Source organism: Pseudorca crassidens, chromosome 8 (genome assembly GCF_039906515.1).
Source record: "Pseudorca crassidens isolate mPseCra1 chromosome 8, mPseCra1.hap1, whole genome shotgun sequence".
Classification (NCBI taxonomy): Eukaryota; Metazoa; Chordata; class Mammalia; order Artiodactyla; family Delphinidae; genus Pseudorca; species Pseudorca crassidens.
Window position 1 is genome coordinate 14,601,247 of NC_090303.1, and position 16,130 is coordinate 14,617,376.

The window sequence follows — 16,130 nt, forward strand, 5'->3', positions numbered from 1 at the left end:
GTATTAATGTTTTTTTACTTCTATGCACTACCTTAATTTTGTCTAAAAGAAAAAAATCTCCAAAGCAGAGTTCCAAGATTTCTATTTTCCCATGTATGCCATTTAAATCTGAAATTCCCAACTGAGGTCTTTGTCTATGAAGTAATTTTTCCCACAGTAAAATGTCTCCTTGTACAAGTTAGATATTTTCTTTTTTTCCCCTCCTTGAAAAATTACCTATTCAAAATCAACTTCCACATATGGTACAGCATCTAGGTTTGATCCAGTGAAAAGGAGGCAAACATAACTGACAGCTATCTAAACCAAGGGTTCTTAATCTGGAGCTTATGGTAAGAATTTGGGGAAGTAATTAACTTGAATGAAAAAAAATATATATCTTTATTTTCATCAACCTCTAACTAAAATTTAGCATTTTTTTCAATTATGAATGTAGACAACAAACCACAGGAGTATTAGCAGTACCTAAGTATGACCTGATCACCAGTAAATATTCTACATATTTTCTTATAGTTGCAGATATCTCAAAATATCATTCATGCTCAACACTACCTCAAAATGGCAACAGTTACTGAATCCACTAACAGATATCCTGTTTTAATGTATTAATAAAACATCATATGTACTATTATAACACAAAATTGGTTTTTACATTGAAATAACTACATCTCAATATAATTACCTCCCTCTGTAATCCTAAGTATCTTATTCTATGCATTTAAAAACATAATTCTGAGGAAAGGTTCACAGACTTCACCAGATTACCAAAGGGTCCATAGCACAAAAAAGATGAATAAACTCTGGTAAAAAGAAGTTACAGAGCTCGCATGACATGAAATAGAAACAACTGTACTCCTGTCTCAAAAACAGTAATAGACCTATTCTAATAAAAACAGTCTTTAGGGCTTCCCAGGTGGCGCAGTGGTTGGGAGTCCGCCTGCCAATGCAGGGGACAAGGGTTCGTGCCCCGGTCCGGGAAGATCCCACATGCCGCGGAGCGGCTGGGCCCGTGAGCCATGGCCGCTGAGTCCGCGCGTCCGGAGACTGTGCTCCATAACGGGAGAGGCCACAGCAGTGAGAGGCCCGCATACCACAAAAAAAAAAAAAAAAAAAAAAAAAACAGTCTTTAAAATTCTGGTTCAACAGCAATGTCTACATTATAAAAAAAATCTTCGTGGTCCATTTATTTTAATAAAACAATATCAAGGACACCAAAACAGAACAGCTTTTGCTGTTGTTTTGGTTTTTTTGGGGGGTGGGGGAAATTCTGTTTTTTGTTTTTGCACATGTGACCACAGGATCTGATATGAAAAAGTGTAACACAGATACATGTTTTTATGCCACTATCTAAAATGTTATTTGGATTGGTACCTGGGATGACAGTAGGTTACAATCAATGAACAGTCCTTTTCCGGTTTTATATCTTTGTATCAATCCAGCCATAATGGCTCCATATGCATAAAGGCCAGTGGCAAGATCAGTCATGGCCACTCCTGGACGAACTGGATCTCCATCCTGATTTGAGGGTTAGGTTGAGAAAAACAGAGAAACTGAAAATTAAAAACATCATATGAGTTCACAAATATCCTAAGGTCAAATAAAAGAAAGAATTGTATATTATGTGCACACATACATACACACACAAGAAGTACAACAAATTGCTGTTGGTGGTAAGGATATATTTACATTTGCTGTATATTTATTATTTTTCTGAATCCACCCCCTACCAACAAAACTAAACCAAACCAAATGAAATAAAAGACTTTTAAAAACATGTCTAAAGTTCCTTCTTAATATATTTTACATTATTTATACCAAAAAAAGTGAATAAGTGAATTTGAATTTAAATGAGTTAACCTGTTGGAGAGGAAAGAGTTAAAGAAGTATTTTTTTTCTTGTTGGGTTAGGAGGTTCTCCCAGGAAAGAAGAGGGCAGAAGACCTGGTCTAATCTCCTTATAAGCATGCTAATAACTGGCAAATACACTAATGGTATTTGCTTTAAAAAAAAAAAAAAAGAATTTATATATAAAAGGCTTTTAGCAGGATACCCCTGCTTTAGAATTACTACGGTAAAGAAACCTAGCATCTATAGATTTATGGGGCATAAGGCATGAGCTATGCAACTACCTGGATATAAAATGGAAATGTTCCAATAGTCCATCAGTTTCGTGTAATATGAGGTGAACCATGTACTCCATTTGACATCTTATCTACTGCTCTGGGGTTGAGAATTTTGTTATTGTGAGAAAAAAGGGACTGGGGGCCTATCTCAATGTCCAGGAGCTTCTTCTGCTTCTCCTGTGCCTTTTTATTGCTTGAATCCTTAAAATTACAAGTAAAGCTTGATACCGATTCATGTCAGTCTTATTGACAATCCAATCCTTGACCCATATGTAAAGATATTAGAACAGTACCAGGCAAACAGTAAGTACCCTATAAAAATTAGCTATCGAATTATTTGTCAACATTATTATTAATCATTCTTGTATCAGATAGTTCCTATTTTTCACTACCTTGAATTCTGCCAAGTCTTTCATTGCACATAATGCCTAAAAAAACCTGTATTTCACCTAGTTGATATATTCATTCATTCACTTCCTTATCCATTAATTCCAGCTGTTGTTCAGTCATTTTCAGAAGGTAATTTTGCCTTTTCTGAAGCCCATACATAAACTATGTTAATCATCTTACAAGACAGCTAAATTTGTTTAAAGCAAGTGAGACTGTATAGCGACTAAACTATTTTTCCCTGCTTTTCAACACAATTTCAAGGAAGATATTGCCATAAAAATTGGAAACTTCTGGGGGCCTTCTAACTATTATTATTGGAAAAACTTGTAGTGGCTTGAATCCATAAATTTAAAATTAATACCGTCATTTGGATTTAAGATTATTTAATGTATTAAAAGTGAGAGGTAAGTTCAAATTTAAGTTTATAGACATCAACTGCTTTCTTACTATAATATTAATATAATCATATTTCTTGAGAAGTTTTCTATACTTCTCAGAGCAGTAGGAACAAATCATATAATAAATCCTTTATATTACATTTTAAGTCTCCTGAAAAATGGAGACTATACCCAATATTCTAAAAATATCAATACATTATCCAGAATAATAGCATGATATGTATGAACATTAACTAAATATTGTCATCCATACATTAGAGACAACATTGTCACTGTTAAAAATGACCATTTGTGCCAAATAAGTTTAGTGAAATATTAATTTAAAGAGGCTTGCTAACACACTTTAGATTCAAAGATATAAATAGGCTGAAAATAAAAGCATGAGAAAGGATATATCATGCAAACAGCAGCCATAAGAATGCTGGAGTGGCTATACTAATAGCAGACAAATAAACTTAAAAGAAAAAAAGCTCTAGAGAAAAAGAGAGAGATTTTATAATGGAAAAGGGTCAATGCATCAGGAAGATATAACAATTAAAATCATACATGCACCCAAAAATTGAACCACCAAAATACAAAAAGCAAAAGTGACAGATTTGAAGGGAGAAATAAACCCTTCATGAATAACAGTAGGGATGTCAATACTGAAATATGAATAGTGAGCAGCACAACTAGATAGAGGATCAAAAAAGAAATAAAATATTTAAGCAACACCATAAACCAAGTATACCTAATAGATATAAAATGCACATTCTCAAGTGCACATGGAACATTCTCTAGGACAGACCATATCCTAGGCCAGAAAACAAGCTAAAATAAATTTTAAATGAGTGAGTTCATACAAAATATATTCTCAGATCACAATTAAATGAAATTAGAATCAATAACGGGCATATCTGAGAAACTCAAAAATATGTGGACAGTAAACAATGTTACTCCCAAAACACCAATGAGTAACAGAGGAAATTATATAAGAAATTAGAAAATACTTCAAGATGAATGAAAATAAGGGCACAACATACCAATATTTATGGATGCAGCTAAAGCAGTATTTGAGAGAAATTTACAACTGTAAATACCTATATTAAAAAAGAACAAAGATCTCAAATCAATTACCTAGCCTTTCACCTTAAGACATTGAAAACAAGAAGAGTAAACTAAACCCAAAGCAAGCAAAAGGAAGGAAATACATATTGGAGCAAAAAATAATGAAATACAGAATAGAATTCCAATAGAGAAAATCAACAAAACAAAAAGTTGGCTCTTTGAAAAGATCAGTAAAACTGACCAACTTTTAACTGAACTGTCCAGGAAAATGAAAAGAGAAGCATTCAAATTACTAACATCAGGAGTGAAAGAAGGAACATCACTAACAACCTTGCAGAAATAAAAAGTATTACATGGGAATACAATGAAAAATTGCATACCAACAACTTTGATAATCTAGATGAAATGGAGAAATTCCTAAAAAGACATAAACTACTGAAACTGACTAAAGAATAAATAGAAAAACTGAACAGACATATAACAACGAGAGAAATTGAGTTAGTAATTGAACTTCCAACAACAACAACAAAAAGCTTTTTTTAGCTTTGCTAGTGAATTCCACCTCTTTACAAATACTTCTGAAACCTGGAATTGAGGAAACACTTCTCTACTCATTCTATAAGACCAGTAAAAACTGAGGTCACGCCACACAGAAACATCAAAGGAAAATAAAGCTATAGACCAACATCTCTGATGAATGTGAACACACACCCAAAAATCCCAACAAAATGCTAACAAACTGAATCCAGCAACATATAAAAATGATTATACACCATGACAAATCAGGATTTTTCTCAGGAATGGAAGGTTGGTTTAACACTTGAATATCAATCAACATAAGCATATGATAAAACTCAACACCCTTCATGATAAAATACTCAACACCAACACACCAGGAATAGAAGTGAAATTCTTCAATCTCATAAAAGGCAAATGTGGAAAAAAAAAAAACAGCTAACCTCATAGTTAAAGGTGAAAGACTGAATGCTTGGCCCCATTAGGAACAAGACAAGGATGTCTGCTCTCATCACTCCAATTAAACATTATACTGGAGGTTTTAACCAGTATAATTAGGAAAGAAAAAGAAATAAGAGGCTGGAAAGAAAGAAATAAAACTACCTTTATTTGCAGGTGACATAATTTTGTATACAGGAAATCCACCAAAAAATCTGTTAGAACTAATAAGTGAGTTCAGCAAGTTTGCAAGATACAAGGCATTATACAAAAATCAATCTTATTTCTACACAATAAATAAACCAAAAATGAAATTACGAAGCAATTTCGTTTACAACAGCATCAAGAAGAATAAAGTACTTAGGAATAAATTTAACAAAAGAAGTATAAACTTAAACTCTGAAAACTACAAAATATTGTTGAAAGAAATTACAGAAGATCTAAATAAATGGAAAGACATCCCATTGTCATGACTTAAAATTGTTAATACTGCAATACTCCCAAACTGATCTACAGATTCAGTACAGTTTCACCTACTGAAATCCTAGGTGCCTTTTTTGCAGAAATACAATCTGATCCTAAAATTCATATGGAAACTCCAGGGACAAAGAATAGCCAAAACAATCTAGAAAAAGAAGAACAAAGGTGGACACATACTGCCCAATTTTAAAACTTACTACAAAGCTACTGCAAACAAGGCAGCATGGATGGCACAAGGCAGATATACAGACCACAGAAATTCTCACCTTCAATTCATTTTTGACAAGCATACCAAGATAATTCAATGGAGAAGGAATAGTCCTCAAAAATTGGTGAAAAGAATGCAAAAGAATGAAGCTGGACTCCCTCCTCACACTATATACAAAATTAACTCTAAATGGACCATAGACCTAAACATAAGAGCTAAAACTATAAAACAAAAGAAAATATAGGCGTAAATCCTCATGATCTTCAATTTGGCATTGATTTCTTAGATATGACACCTAATAGCAGCAAAATAAAAAAGATAAATGGTACATCATGAAAATAAAAATCACATGTGTTTCAAAGTAAATGATCAAGGAAATGAATAGATAAAAAATGGGAGAAAGTTTTTGCAAATCACATATCTGATAAGGAACTTATAAACAGAATTTATAAAGAATACTCACAACTCAATAAGAAGACAAATAACCATTTTTTAAATGGGCAAAGAATTGAATAGACATTTCTCCAAAGAAGATCTACAAATGGTCATTAAGCATATGAAAAGATGTTCAGCATCATTAGCCATCAGGGAAATGCAAATGAAAACCACAATGTGCTTATAACTCAAAACAATACAGACAACCCAATTAAAAAGTAAGCAGAGGGTTTAAATACACATTTCTCCAAAGAAGAAATAACAATGGCTAATAAGCACAGTGAAAGATGCTCAACATCATTAGTCACCGGGGAAATGCAAATCAAAACCACAACGATACCACATCACACCCACTAGAATGGCTATCATGAAAAAGAGAAATAATAACAAGTGTTAGCAGGGATGTGAAAAAAATCGAAACTCATATGCCACTAGTAGGATTGTAAAATGGTGTAGTCACTGTGGAAAAAGACTGGCAGTTCCTCAAAAACTTAGATATAGAGTTACCATATGACCCAGCAACTTCACTTCTAGGTATATACCCAAGAGTATGAAAACATATGTTCTCCCAAGAAACATATGCACAAATTTCCATAGCAGCATTATTCACAATATCCTAAGAGTGGAAGAAACCCAAATGTCCATCAACTGGTAAATGGATAAATAAAGTGTGGTACAGCCAGATGACGGGATATTTCAGGCAATAAAAACGAAGTACTAATACATACTACAACGTGGAAGAATTCTGAAAACAGTATGCTAAGAGAAAGAAACCAGTCACAAAATGCCACATATTATATGATATCATTTTTATGAAACATCCATAACAGGCAAAACCACAGAAAGAAAAAGTAGAACTGTGGGCTGGGGGCAAGTAGGAATAGGGAGTACTGTTAATGGGCCTGGGGTTTCTTCTGGGGATGATGAAAAAGTTCTGAAGTTGATTGCACACCTCTGTGAATATACTAAAAAACACTGAATTGTACACTTTAAATGGGTGAATTATACGGTATATGAATTATATCTCCATAAAGCTGTTTTATTTTTTAAATACCATTATAATGCTGGTAATTAAAGCAGAAAAATAGAAATAAATAAATTTAAAAAATCTTTTTAAAGGCCTGCTAAAGAACATGTATTTAGTGGGAACTCTAGAAGTTACATTTCATTCAAGGCTGCTTGGTAGCAATAATTAAAGAAGATGTACCATTTGTATTCTATTGTAATTCAGAGATGACTATGCTCATACTTTGGAAATCCCTCATAATCATATTCCTGTCATCTAAGAATTGTCAGCATGCCAGAGGAATAAGAAAGTGAAAATAAATTACCATTTAGTAAGCAGAAAATCCCACAGAGAACCACATTGTGGCTGTGAAGTGACTAGGTATTCCCAGGTGCAATCAGGCAGAATCAGAGAAGGGGCTGTGTGTCCTCATGGAATCAAACTCCCCTTCCACATCTGGAGCTCCATAGGAGCCCTAATGCCGCGACAGTACTAACCAATGTGCCTCTTCTCCTCAAATCTGGGATAAATGGGGTGGTATTTTTTATGTCAATGGGTATAGGAATTCATCACTCACAATCTTTAGTAAAAATATATTTCAGGAAAAATGGGTAACTAACTGACCTTGTTAAGCAATATGCCCTAGAATCTCATCATAATTTGGATTTAAACTTATAAGTAGACTTTTGGAAATGAAGTAAAATTTTTATTTTATTAAATTTTAATTCTAGAAATCAATAGTAGAATGTTTTTTTTCATGGTCACTTAGAAACTGCTTTAAGTGTATTCGGTTCTTTTGATAAGTTAATGTAACCTTTTTGTAAGAGCAATTTATGATGATTTTCCTATAAAACTAAAATGAGTGTGCCTCTCATCAACAAAACTACAAGAAAAAGAAGATTCTACTTAAGAGTTAAGACATAGAGTTATAGTTAGAGGACAAACTATAATATAAAAATATTAAGAGTCTTCCCGATCATTCACTTTACATATTCATTTGTGTATCTCTCCATTCTCACTGTTTCAATGTTATTTTCATATATTTTCTCATCCCCCATTCATTCATGTATTCAAAAACTCATTACAGGTAAAACCTGAACATTAGTGGAAAAACTAGGGAAGTCTGAAAAAAATGTGGAGTTTAGTTAATAGTATCATACCCATGTTAATTTCTTAGTTTTGACCATTGTACTATGATTTTGTAAAGTGTTAACATTAGGATGAAGGGTATAGGAACTTTCTGTACTATGTCTACAACTTTTCTGTAAGTTCAAAATTGTTTTAAAATTTTAAAGTTGATAAGTAGAACCTGAATTAGTTCTTTAAAAAATAAAGTTTGACAATTTCAAAGTGGTTTTTATTTTTAGAAAATTATGCAATCTAGAGAAGAAGGGGAAAAAAATAGGCAACCACCTATAAAGGTGTTCATTTGTTTCCTTTACATCACAATCTCCTAAATTATAAAATTAAAAATTTAAAAAGATTATTTCCCAAACACAATTTAAGACTGTTATAACATTTCATTCATTTCTCCATATCTATTCTCACTACTTTCAGAGTTTGCCAAATGAAAAAGAAAAATGATGTGTTTTTCTAAGTTATTCATTAAAACCTTGTCTGGTTAAAAAGTACATAAGAAACTTTAAATCAGTTCTGGCACACGTTCAATAAAGAGGCATGAATTCTCCCACCAAGAATTTTTCTCCTTAGTCATATTACTCAACCTAATTACTTCATAAAACAATAAAAAATGTTAAAACTTTTTTAAAGTAGTTGGCTTCATTTTCAAAATAAGAAGTTATTGTTAAATATGTCCATGTCTCTATGTCATATTTTTATTTCAAAATGAGGCATTCATTATGTAAATGTAATCTACAGAAAATTTTGTTTTTACTCTAGGGCACATGAATTTTATAATGATCTATTTTCTGAAATATGAATTCTTCTACTATTTCCTAACTGCATAACCTTTGGCAAGTTCTTAGCCTTTGTTAGTTTTTTGGTCAATTGTAAAATCTTGCTAATAACAAAATCTACCTCACCAGTTGGTATGAAGATTAAATAAGAAAAGGTGTATGAAAAAACTTTTTATGAATGTAAAAGGCTGCACAAATGTGACTTTTTTAAGATACTTGGTGTAGTGCTCTAGAAGACCCATCAGAAAGATTTGACAGGGGCTCAGGGGAAAAGGCCAAGATGCGAACCTCAATCAAGGACAGAGGAAAGAGGGAACAGATGTATTCATGAGATACTTAGAAATTTGAATTCATAGACTTGGATTATTGATTGGGTGAGGGAGGGGTTAAACTAAATGAATTGTGGGGAAAATCAATAGGAAATTAAGCTTCTTAATATGATGGTAATATTTTGATTATGAAAGCCACCATAAGTATGACTTGCAGCCCTAGTTAGGAAAAGTATCTTTAGTAGAAATAGAAAGAGCAGCACAGAGAACAAAAAGTGGTATATTCAGATCAAATGAGGGTTTTAGCGACTAGGAAGAACACAGTCACCACAGTCACTGCCTTCACACTTGATGAGCACAGACTCTGGAACTACACAGTATCTGAAACTTCTGTTCCAAGCACAAAATCTACTCGAGCCATTCACTGATGCTAAAGAATATGCTCTTAGCACAGTCACATACCAATTTTCACAGAGTAACATTTCCCCTACATGAAGGAAGTTCTGTTGAATGGCTGAAACACGGAACTCAAAGCTGTAAATTCTACTAGTAGGTGCCTTCACTTTTTCACCTATAAATAGGCATAACAAAATCTATCACCTATGTGCCTCAGTGACACTATGGAGTCCTCCAACCTAAATCACATATTTTTAGAACTTGAAAGGATCCTATAGTTAAGTCCCCGTATCAATGGAGGCAGAGAAGCAGGAAAGTATACAGTTGTTAAGAGATCAGTCTCTGCTGCTTACCGGCAAACAGATCCCTGGTAAGACAGAGAAAAGAGAGCATTGTAATGCACTTCATTTAGGCTAAAAGTGTTGCACAATACCAACAAGAGAAAGTCTTTAGAATGTTCACCTAGAGCCTGGAAGAGGAAGATCATTTTTCTTAATCATATCCTGAAAGGCTCAAAGTTCCACCCCATCTCCCACCCACACACCTCCTTCTCAGCCTCGACAGAGCACAAGTCAGAAGCCACAAACACAAGAAATTGAGATGCCAGAAGGACGGAAGTAAAGAAAGATTTAAGAAGATGAGGGAGAGAAGAGTCCATCCTCCTGATGCACCTGCCACACCAGATAGGCGATTCAAGAGAAAACGTAACAAACTGACTTGTGCCATTCTCTGGATCCCACGTGGATGCTTGCTGACCTAATACTAAGAATTTCTTTCTAATAATAAATTAAAACTTTCTACCCTTCCAAACATTAAAGGTACAACTTAGAGGAATCGGACTTATAGAAGGCAAAATTCTATACTGCACTTTAAAATCAGTACCTAACTTTTTGCACAACCCTTAGGAGCAAAGCAATCCTTGTTATAGATGAGGAACAGCAAGGTTACCTAAATACCATAAGATGTTACAAGCGTTTAGCAGCTAAGTCGGAAGGAGACTCCAAGTGAACCTGAGTCCACTGCCTCTACCACATTACTGGATTCAATTACCTTCCTTAAGGTTTCATGACCAGGTCTGGATACTTAACTATTTTGTATTTAGTAAACCAGTAAGAAGCTAGCTTCGGGTCTCCTGCATGTTCATAACATCATGTACAACTTCATGCTCTTCAAAGTGCTTTAACATATGCTGTTACATTTAACTCTCAATAAGAATTCTGTAAGTACCAATAGTATCTCCATCTTACAGATTATGAAAGAAACATTTAGATGATAAATTAACTTGTCAAAGTCACAGAGAGCAAATGGTACAACTAGAACTGGAACTCAGAAATTCTGACCCCAAAGCTTCTGATCTTTTCACTACCACCTTGCCTCCATGTATTATTCTAATTCCAATATTCATCATCTCTCCTTTACAGACCATCACTAGAAAGCAAAAATTTTAAATGAGTGAGTTGATTTGTCATTTCTACAAGTACAATTAAGAAATAATCAGTTCTAATGTGGGCTGGTTTGTTCTACAAAATTTAAGTGAATGGCAAGCAACTGAATGCATCTACAGAAAAACATGCTTTTACCACTCTGAAAAATGTAAACCAAAACCTTTTTCAGAAAATAACTGGAAGAATCCATTCACTGGGAGCCTGCTAAATTAAAAAGATAGACAAAACTGGGAATTCCCTGGCGGTCCAGTGGTTAAGACGTCCAATGCATGGAACACAGGTTCGATCCCTGATCAGGGAAATAAGATCGTTCATGCTGCGCAGCACAGCCAAAAACAACAACAGCAACAGCAACATCATAAATAAATAAATAAATATAAAACTTTATTTAAAAATTTAAAAAATTTTTAAAGTAGACAAAACTACAAATTTTCAAAGATCCCTTAACACGCCAAACATACTATTTTCTTGTCCAGAGATTAAATACCATCTAAATTATTCTGAGTTAGCTCCCACAGTGAGATGCCCAAAATATCATCTAGCCTGGCTGTCCTCTTGAGTTTAAATAGGGTTAGACTGAGAGAAAATGGAATGGATGGTTGGGGAATTGTGATATTTTAAGGGATGGCCTAAGAAACTATTTGAAAAGTTATTTTGCTTCTTTCCATGTTGTTCTTCAAGAAAAAGTTTCCTAGTTATACTTTCTGTGCTACAGCTTTCAGTGCTAATGGATCAGAGAAAAGCAAAAACAAATCTAAACATCAATGTCTCTAATTTCTGAGACAAAACAACTTTCACACCCACTAAGATCGGCATATAGTCAATCCTATATTTAACAGGCCTCCTCTGAACTCAGTCTTACATATTCCAGAAGTAGCTCCAGACCTTTATAAGAGTTGTCTATTTCTGGTATGATTTAGGTAAGCCATACCTAGAAGCAACAAAACAGATGAACTCTTGAGGATGTTCCCTGTCCTATAATTTTACCTATTTCATTTAATTTTCATTTCTCACCAATAAATGATGTCTCAAAGAACTACACTATGGATTTTGAATGCAATTACTTTTGAATGAAAAATCTTTCTACACCAGTGTTAAAAGTTATCCAATACAGTGCTTCCTGAACCCTCCAAGATAAACTGGATAGAATCACTCTGTGTAGTTGTGGTGGCCACATGCATGGAGTTGCCAGAATAAGCCACATAAATGCAGCAGATGATCTGGTTTTAAAAATTATTTTAGTCTTATTTAGTTATGACAAAAATTAGATGGAACCAGTGACCTATTAAGGCCAGTCTTGGAACACAATAATAAACCATCAGCACATAGGAGAACATTTAACCTTCTGCTGTCTATGGCAGTACATTTGTTTCATCCAAATGGATTATCAAGTCATTAAGATACAAGTTTTAAAAGGTGGAAAACATCCTTTTTTACTCGCTCAAAATTGCTATCTAATGTATCAAGAGATAGCTTCTCTGTTCCTTTCATTCTGGTTGTCTCTTTGATAATTAGGTTCAGACACTAAGAGTAGAAAATGTTTATATTGAGATCATAAGGCTTAGTCCATAACCAATTTTTGCCACAGGCAAAGCCAAGAAAAGATCATTTAAAGCTACAAAAAGTCTATTGTTACCAGCAGATTTCTCCACCAAGTGGAAAGACTGTGCCTAAATCCCACCTGCTCTTTACGTAGCATTGCAGCATGTTGAGAGACTGTGACAGATTGTGTTTTCCAAAGATGGTTGCAATATCCCCTTCCACATGCCCTTTTAGTACCTTAACATTCCCCGCCCCATCAACAGGTGGAGTCTAATTCCTTTCTCCTTCATTCTGGGTGGGTTTGTGACATGCTTGTAACCAATAAAATTTTGCAGAAGGATTACAGCATGACCTCCACAACTATGTCATAGAACATATGTATTGGTGACTTTGCCTTGTTTACTGGAACACTTGTGTTAGTGGAGCCCTGAGCCCCCATACAGACAGTCTGACTGCTCTAAGGCCACATACTGTAAGGAAGCTCAAACTAGCCCATGCAGAGAGATGATGATGTGAAAAAGTCTTGAGATTAGATGGGGAGATGCCCGGCAGCCCCAAGCTGCTCCAGGCCCCACTGTTCCTGCTTTGACTGCAATTGCTTGAGAAACCCCAAGCCAAAACCACCCAACTGAGCCCTTCCCAAACTCCTGACCCATGGAAACTATGAGAGTTCATAAAATGATTGCTCTTGTTTTACGTCACTAAGTTTCAAGGTGATTTTTTACACAATAATTATTAGCAGAAGAGATCAAGGCTTACAAATGACCAAGAAGAAAACTAGCCTACAATGCAGAAGGAATACCTGGGAAACAAAAGAATATAAACTACAGTTCTTGTCCCAGTTTTAGGTGTTCCAAGATCCCTCTGAAACTACATGCAAAAATTCTGTATGTTAATTTCCTAGAAGACATTTGATAGCTTTCATCAAATTCTCAAAGAAGTCTATGACTCTTTTAAGATATATTAAAAATTGATTCATAATTTTGGAGAAGACTGCAACTAGTTTGGATGACTGAAGCAAACAATGAATGTGAAGGTATGATAAGAAATGAGGCTGATAAGACAGTCTCGTCAATAAGTGGTGCTGGGAAAACTGAACAGCTACATGTAAAAGAATGAAATTAGAACACTCCCTAACACCATACACAAAAATAAACTGAAAATGGATTAGAGACCTAAATGTAAGGCTGGACACTATAAAACTCTTAGAGAAAAACACAGAAGAACACTCTTTGATATAAATCACAGCAAGATCTTTTTTGATCCACCTCCTAGAGTAATGGAAATAAAAACAAAAATAAACAAATGGGACCTAATGAAACTTAAAAGGTTTTGCAAAGCAAAGGAAACTACAAACAAGACGAAAAGACAACCCTCAGAATGGGAGAAAATATTTGCAAACAAATCAACCGACAAAGGATTAATCTCCAAGATATATAAACAGCTCAGGCAGCGCAATATTAAAAAAACAAACAACCCAATCCAAAAATGGGCAGAAGACCTAAACAGACATTTCTCCAAAGAAGACATATAGATAGCCAAGAAGCACATGAAAAGCTGCTCAACATCACTAATTATTAGAGAAATGCAAATCAAAACTACAATGAGGTATATCACCTCACACCAGTTAGAATGGGCATCATCAGAAAATCTACAAACAACAAATAGTGGAGAGGGTATGGAGAAAAGGGAACCCTCTTGCACTGTTGGTGGGAATGTAAATTGAGACAGCCACTACGGAGAACAGTATGGAGGTTCCTTAAAAAACTAAAAATAGAATTACCATACAACCCAGCAATCCCACTACTGGGCATATACCCTGAGTAAACCATAATTCAAAAAGACACATGTACCCCAATGTTCATTGCAGCACTATTTACAATAGCCAGGTCATGGAGGCAACCTAAATGCCCATCGACAGACAAATGGATAAAGAAGATGTGGTACATATATACAATGGAATATTACTCAGCCATAAAAAGGAATGAAATGGGGTTATTTGTAGAGACATGGATGGATCTAGAAACTGTAATACAAAGTGAAGTAAAGTCAGAAGGAGAAAAACAAATATCATATATTAACGCATATATGTGGAACCTAGAAAAATGGTACAGATGAACTGGTTTGCAGGGCAGAAATAGAGACACAGATGTAGAGAACAAATGTATGGACACTAAGGGGGGAAAGTAGCAGGCAGGGATGGTGGTGGTGTGATGAATTGGGAGATTGGGATTGACATGTATACACTAATATGTAGAAAATGGATAACTAATAAGAACCTCATGTATAAAAAAATAAATAAAATAAAATTTAAAAATTAAAAAAAAAAGAAAGAAATGAGGCTGGATAGAAACCAAAGACAAATCATGAAGGCCTGATATTATATATCTAATGAGGTTAGGTTTATTTGTTTATTTGCTTCTCTAACTATGATAGGAAATAACTGAAAGGTTTCCAGAAAAATAAAGTTCCAAGGTCAGTTTTATTGAATACAAATTAAATATCACTGGCATCACTTTGTAGATTAGAGAGGAGTCATAAGAATCATAAGGTTTGAGAGTTGAGGCAGGGAACCAAGTAGAAAATTACTGCAATTATTCATGAAAAAGATCAGAGGCCAAACTAAGTCAACAGCAGTAGGAATGAGAAGACGGAACAAATGGTCACAAGAGTTAGAACACAGAACCCAGACTTAGTGAATGTTTGGACAGAAGTTTAAGTTTCTGGGTTTGGGTTAATAGTTCAATTGAGATAGGACAAAGGAAAAGGAAAAGAAAAATAAGTCTGCTGAACTGGTTTTTTGTTTGTTCAGTTTAAGGAGTATATCCAATCAAGAGTTGAATATACCAACCTAAAACCCAAGGGAAAAAGAACTGGGTGAAAGATATAAATTTGAGAGCCAAAACATTATGTATGGTAGTTAGAACCACGCTAGGTTTGAGATATTATCTAGGAAGAACATATTGAACAGTGCTACCCAACAGAAATATAAGGTGAGCGAAATAAAAACTACATATGTAATTTTAAAAATTTTACTAGCCATGCTAAAAAAAAAGTAAAAGGAAACCAGTGTAATTTTAGTAATATATTTCATTTAATACAATGTATCTAAAATATTATCATTTCAAAATGTAATCAATTTTTAAAATTATTAATGAGAAATTTTACATGTTCTTTTTCATATGTCTTTGAAATCCATTGTACTTTTTACACTTACAGCACATCTCAATTCAAACTTGACGCATTTCAAATGCTTAACAGTCCCATGTGGCTAATGGCTGCCTTATTAGAGAGTATAAAAGAGTAAAAAGAATAGATGAGGTCAAAGCACAGAATTCTGGGCACAATCATTACTTTAAAAGCAGGCTGAGGAAAAGGAGGCCATGAAGAAGACTGAGAAGGAGAGAACAGCTATGTGGGAGGAAAACCAGGAAAGACATATTACGGGAGACAAGGAGGAAAAGAGCATCGAGGAGGGGTAGGTGGCCAACACTGTCTACTGTCACAAAGTGAGATAAGAAAGGA

The 16,130-nt window shown here is 34.4% G+C and overlaps 1 protein-coding gene across 7 annotated transcripts in view; it reads right to left on the bottom strand.

Annotated features, from left to right (window-relative positions):
• Positions 1-16,130, bottom strand: part of SUGCT (succinyl-CoA:glutarate-CoA transferase) — a 681,818-nt gene that overhangs the window by 589,743 nt on the left and 75,945 nt on the right. For 4 of the 7 annotated variants that reach the window (XM_067745860.1, XM_067745861.1, XM_067745859.1 and 1 more), the window contains exon 8: positions 1,369-1,512. The exons of the other annotated variants lie outside the window; for them this stretch is intronic. In XM_067745860.1, the coding sequence (XP_067601961.1) occupies positions 1,369-1,512 (144 nt within the window). The remainder of the gene's footprint in view (positions 1-1,368; positions 1,513-16,130) is intronic. 7 annotated transcript variants of the gene reach the window in all.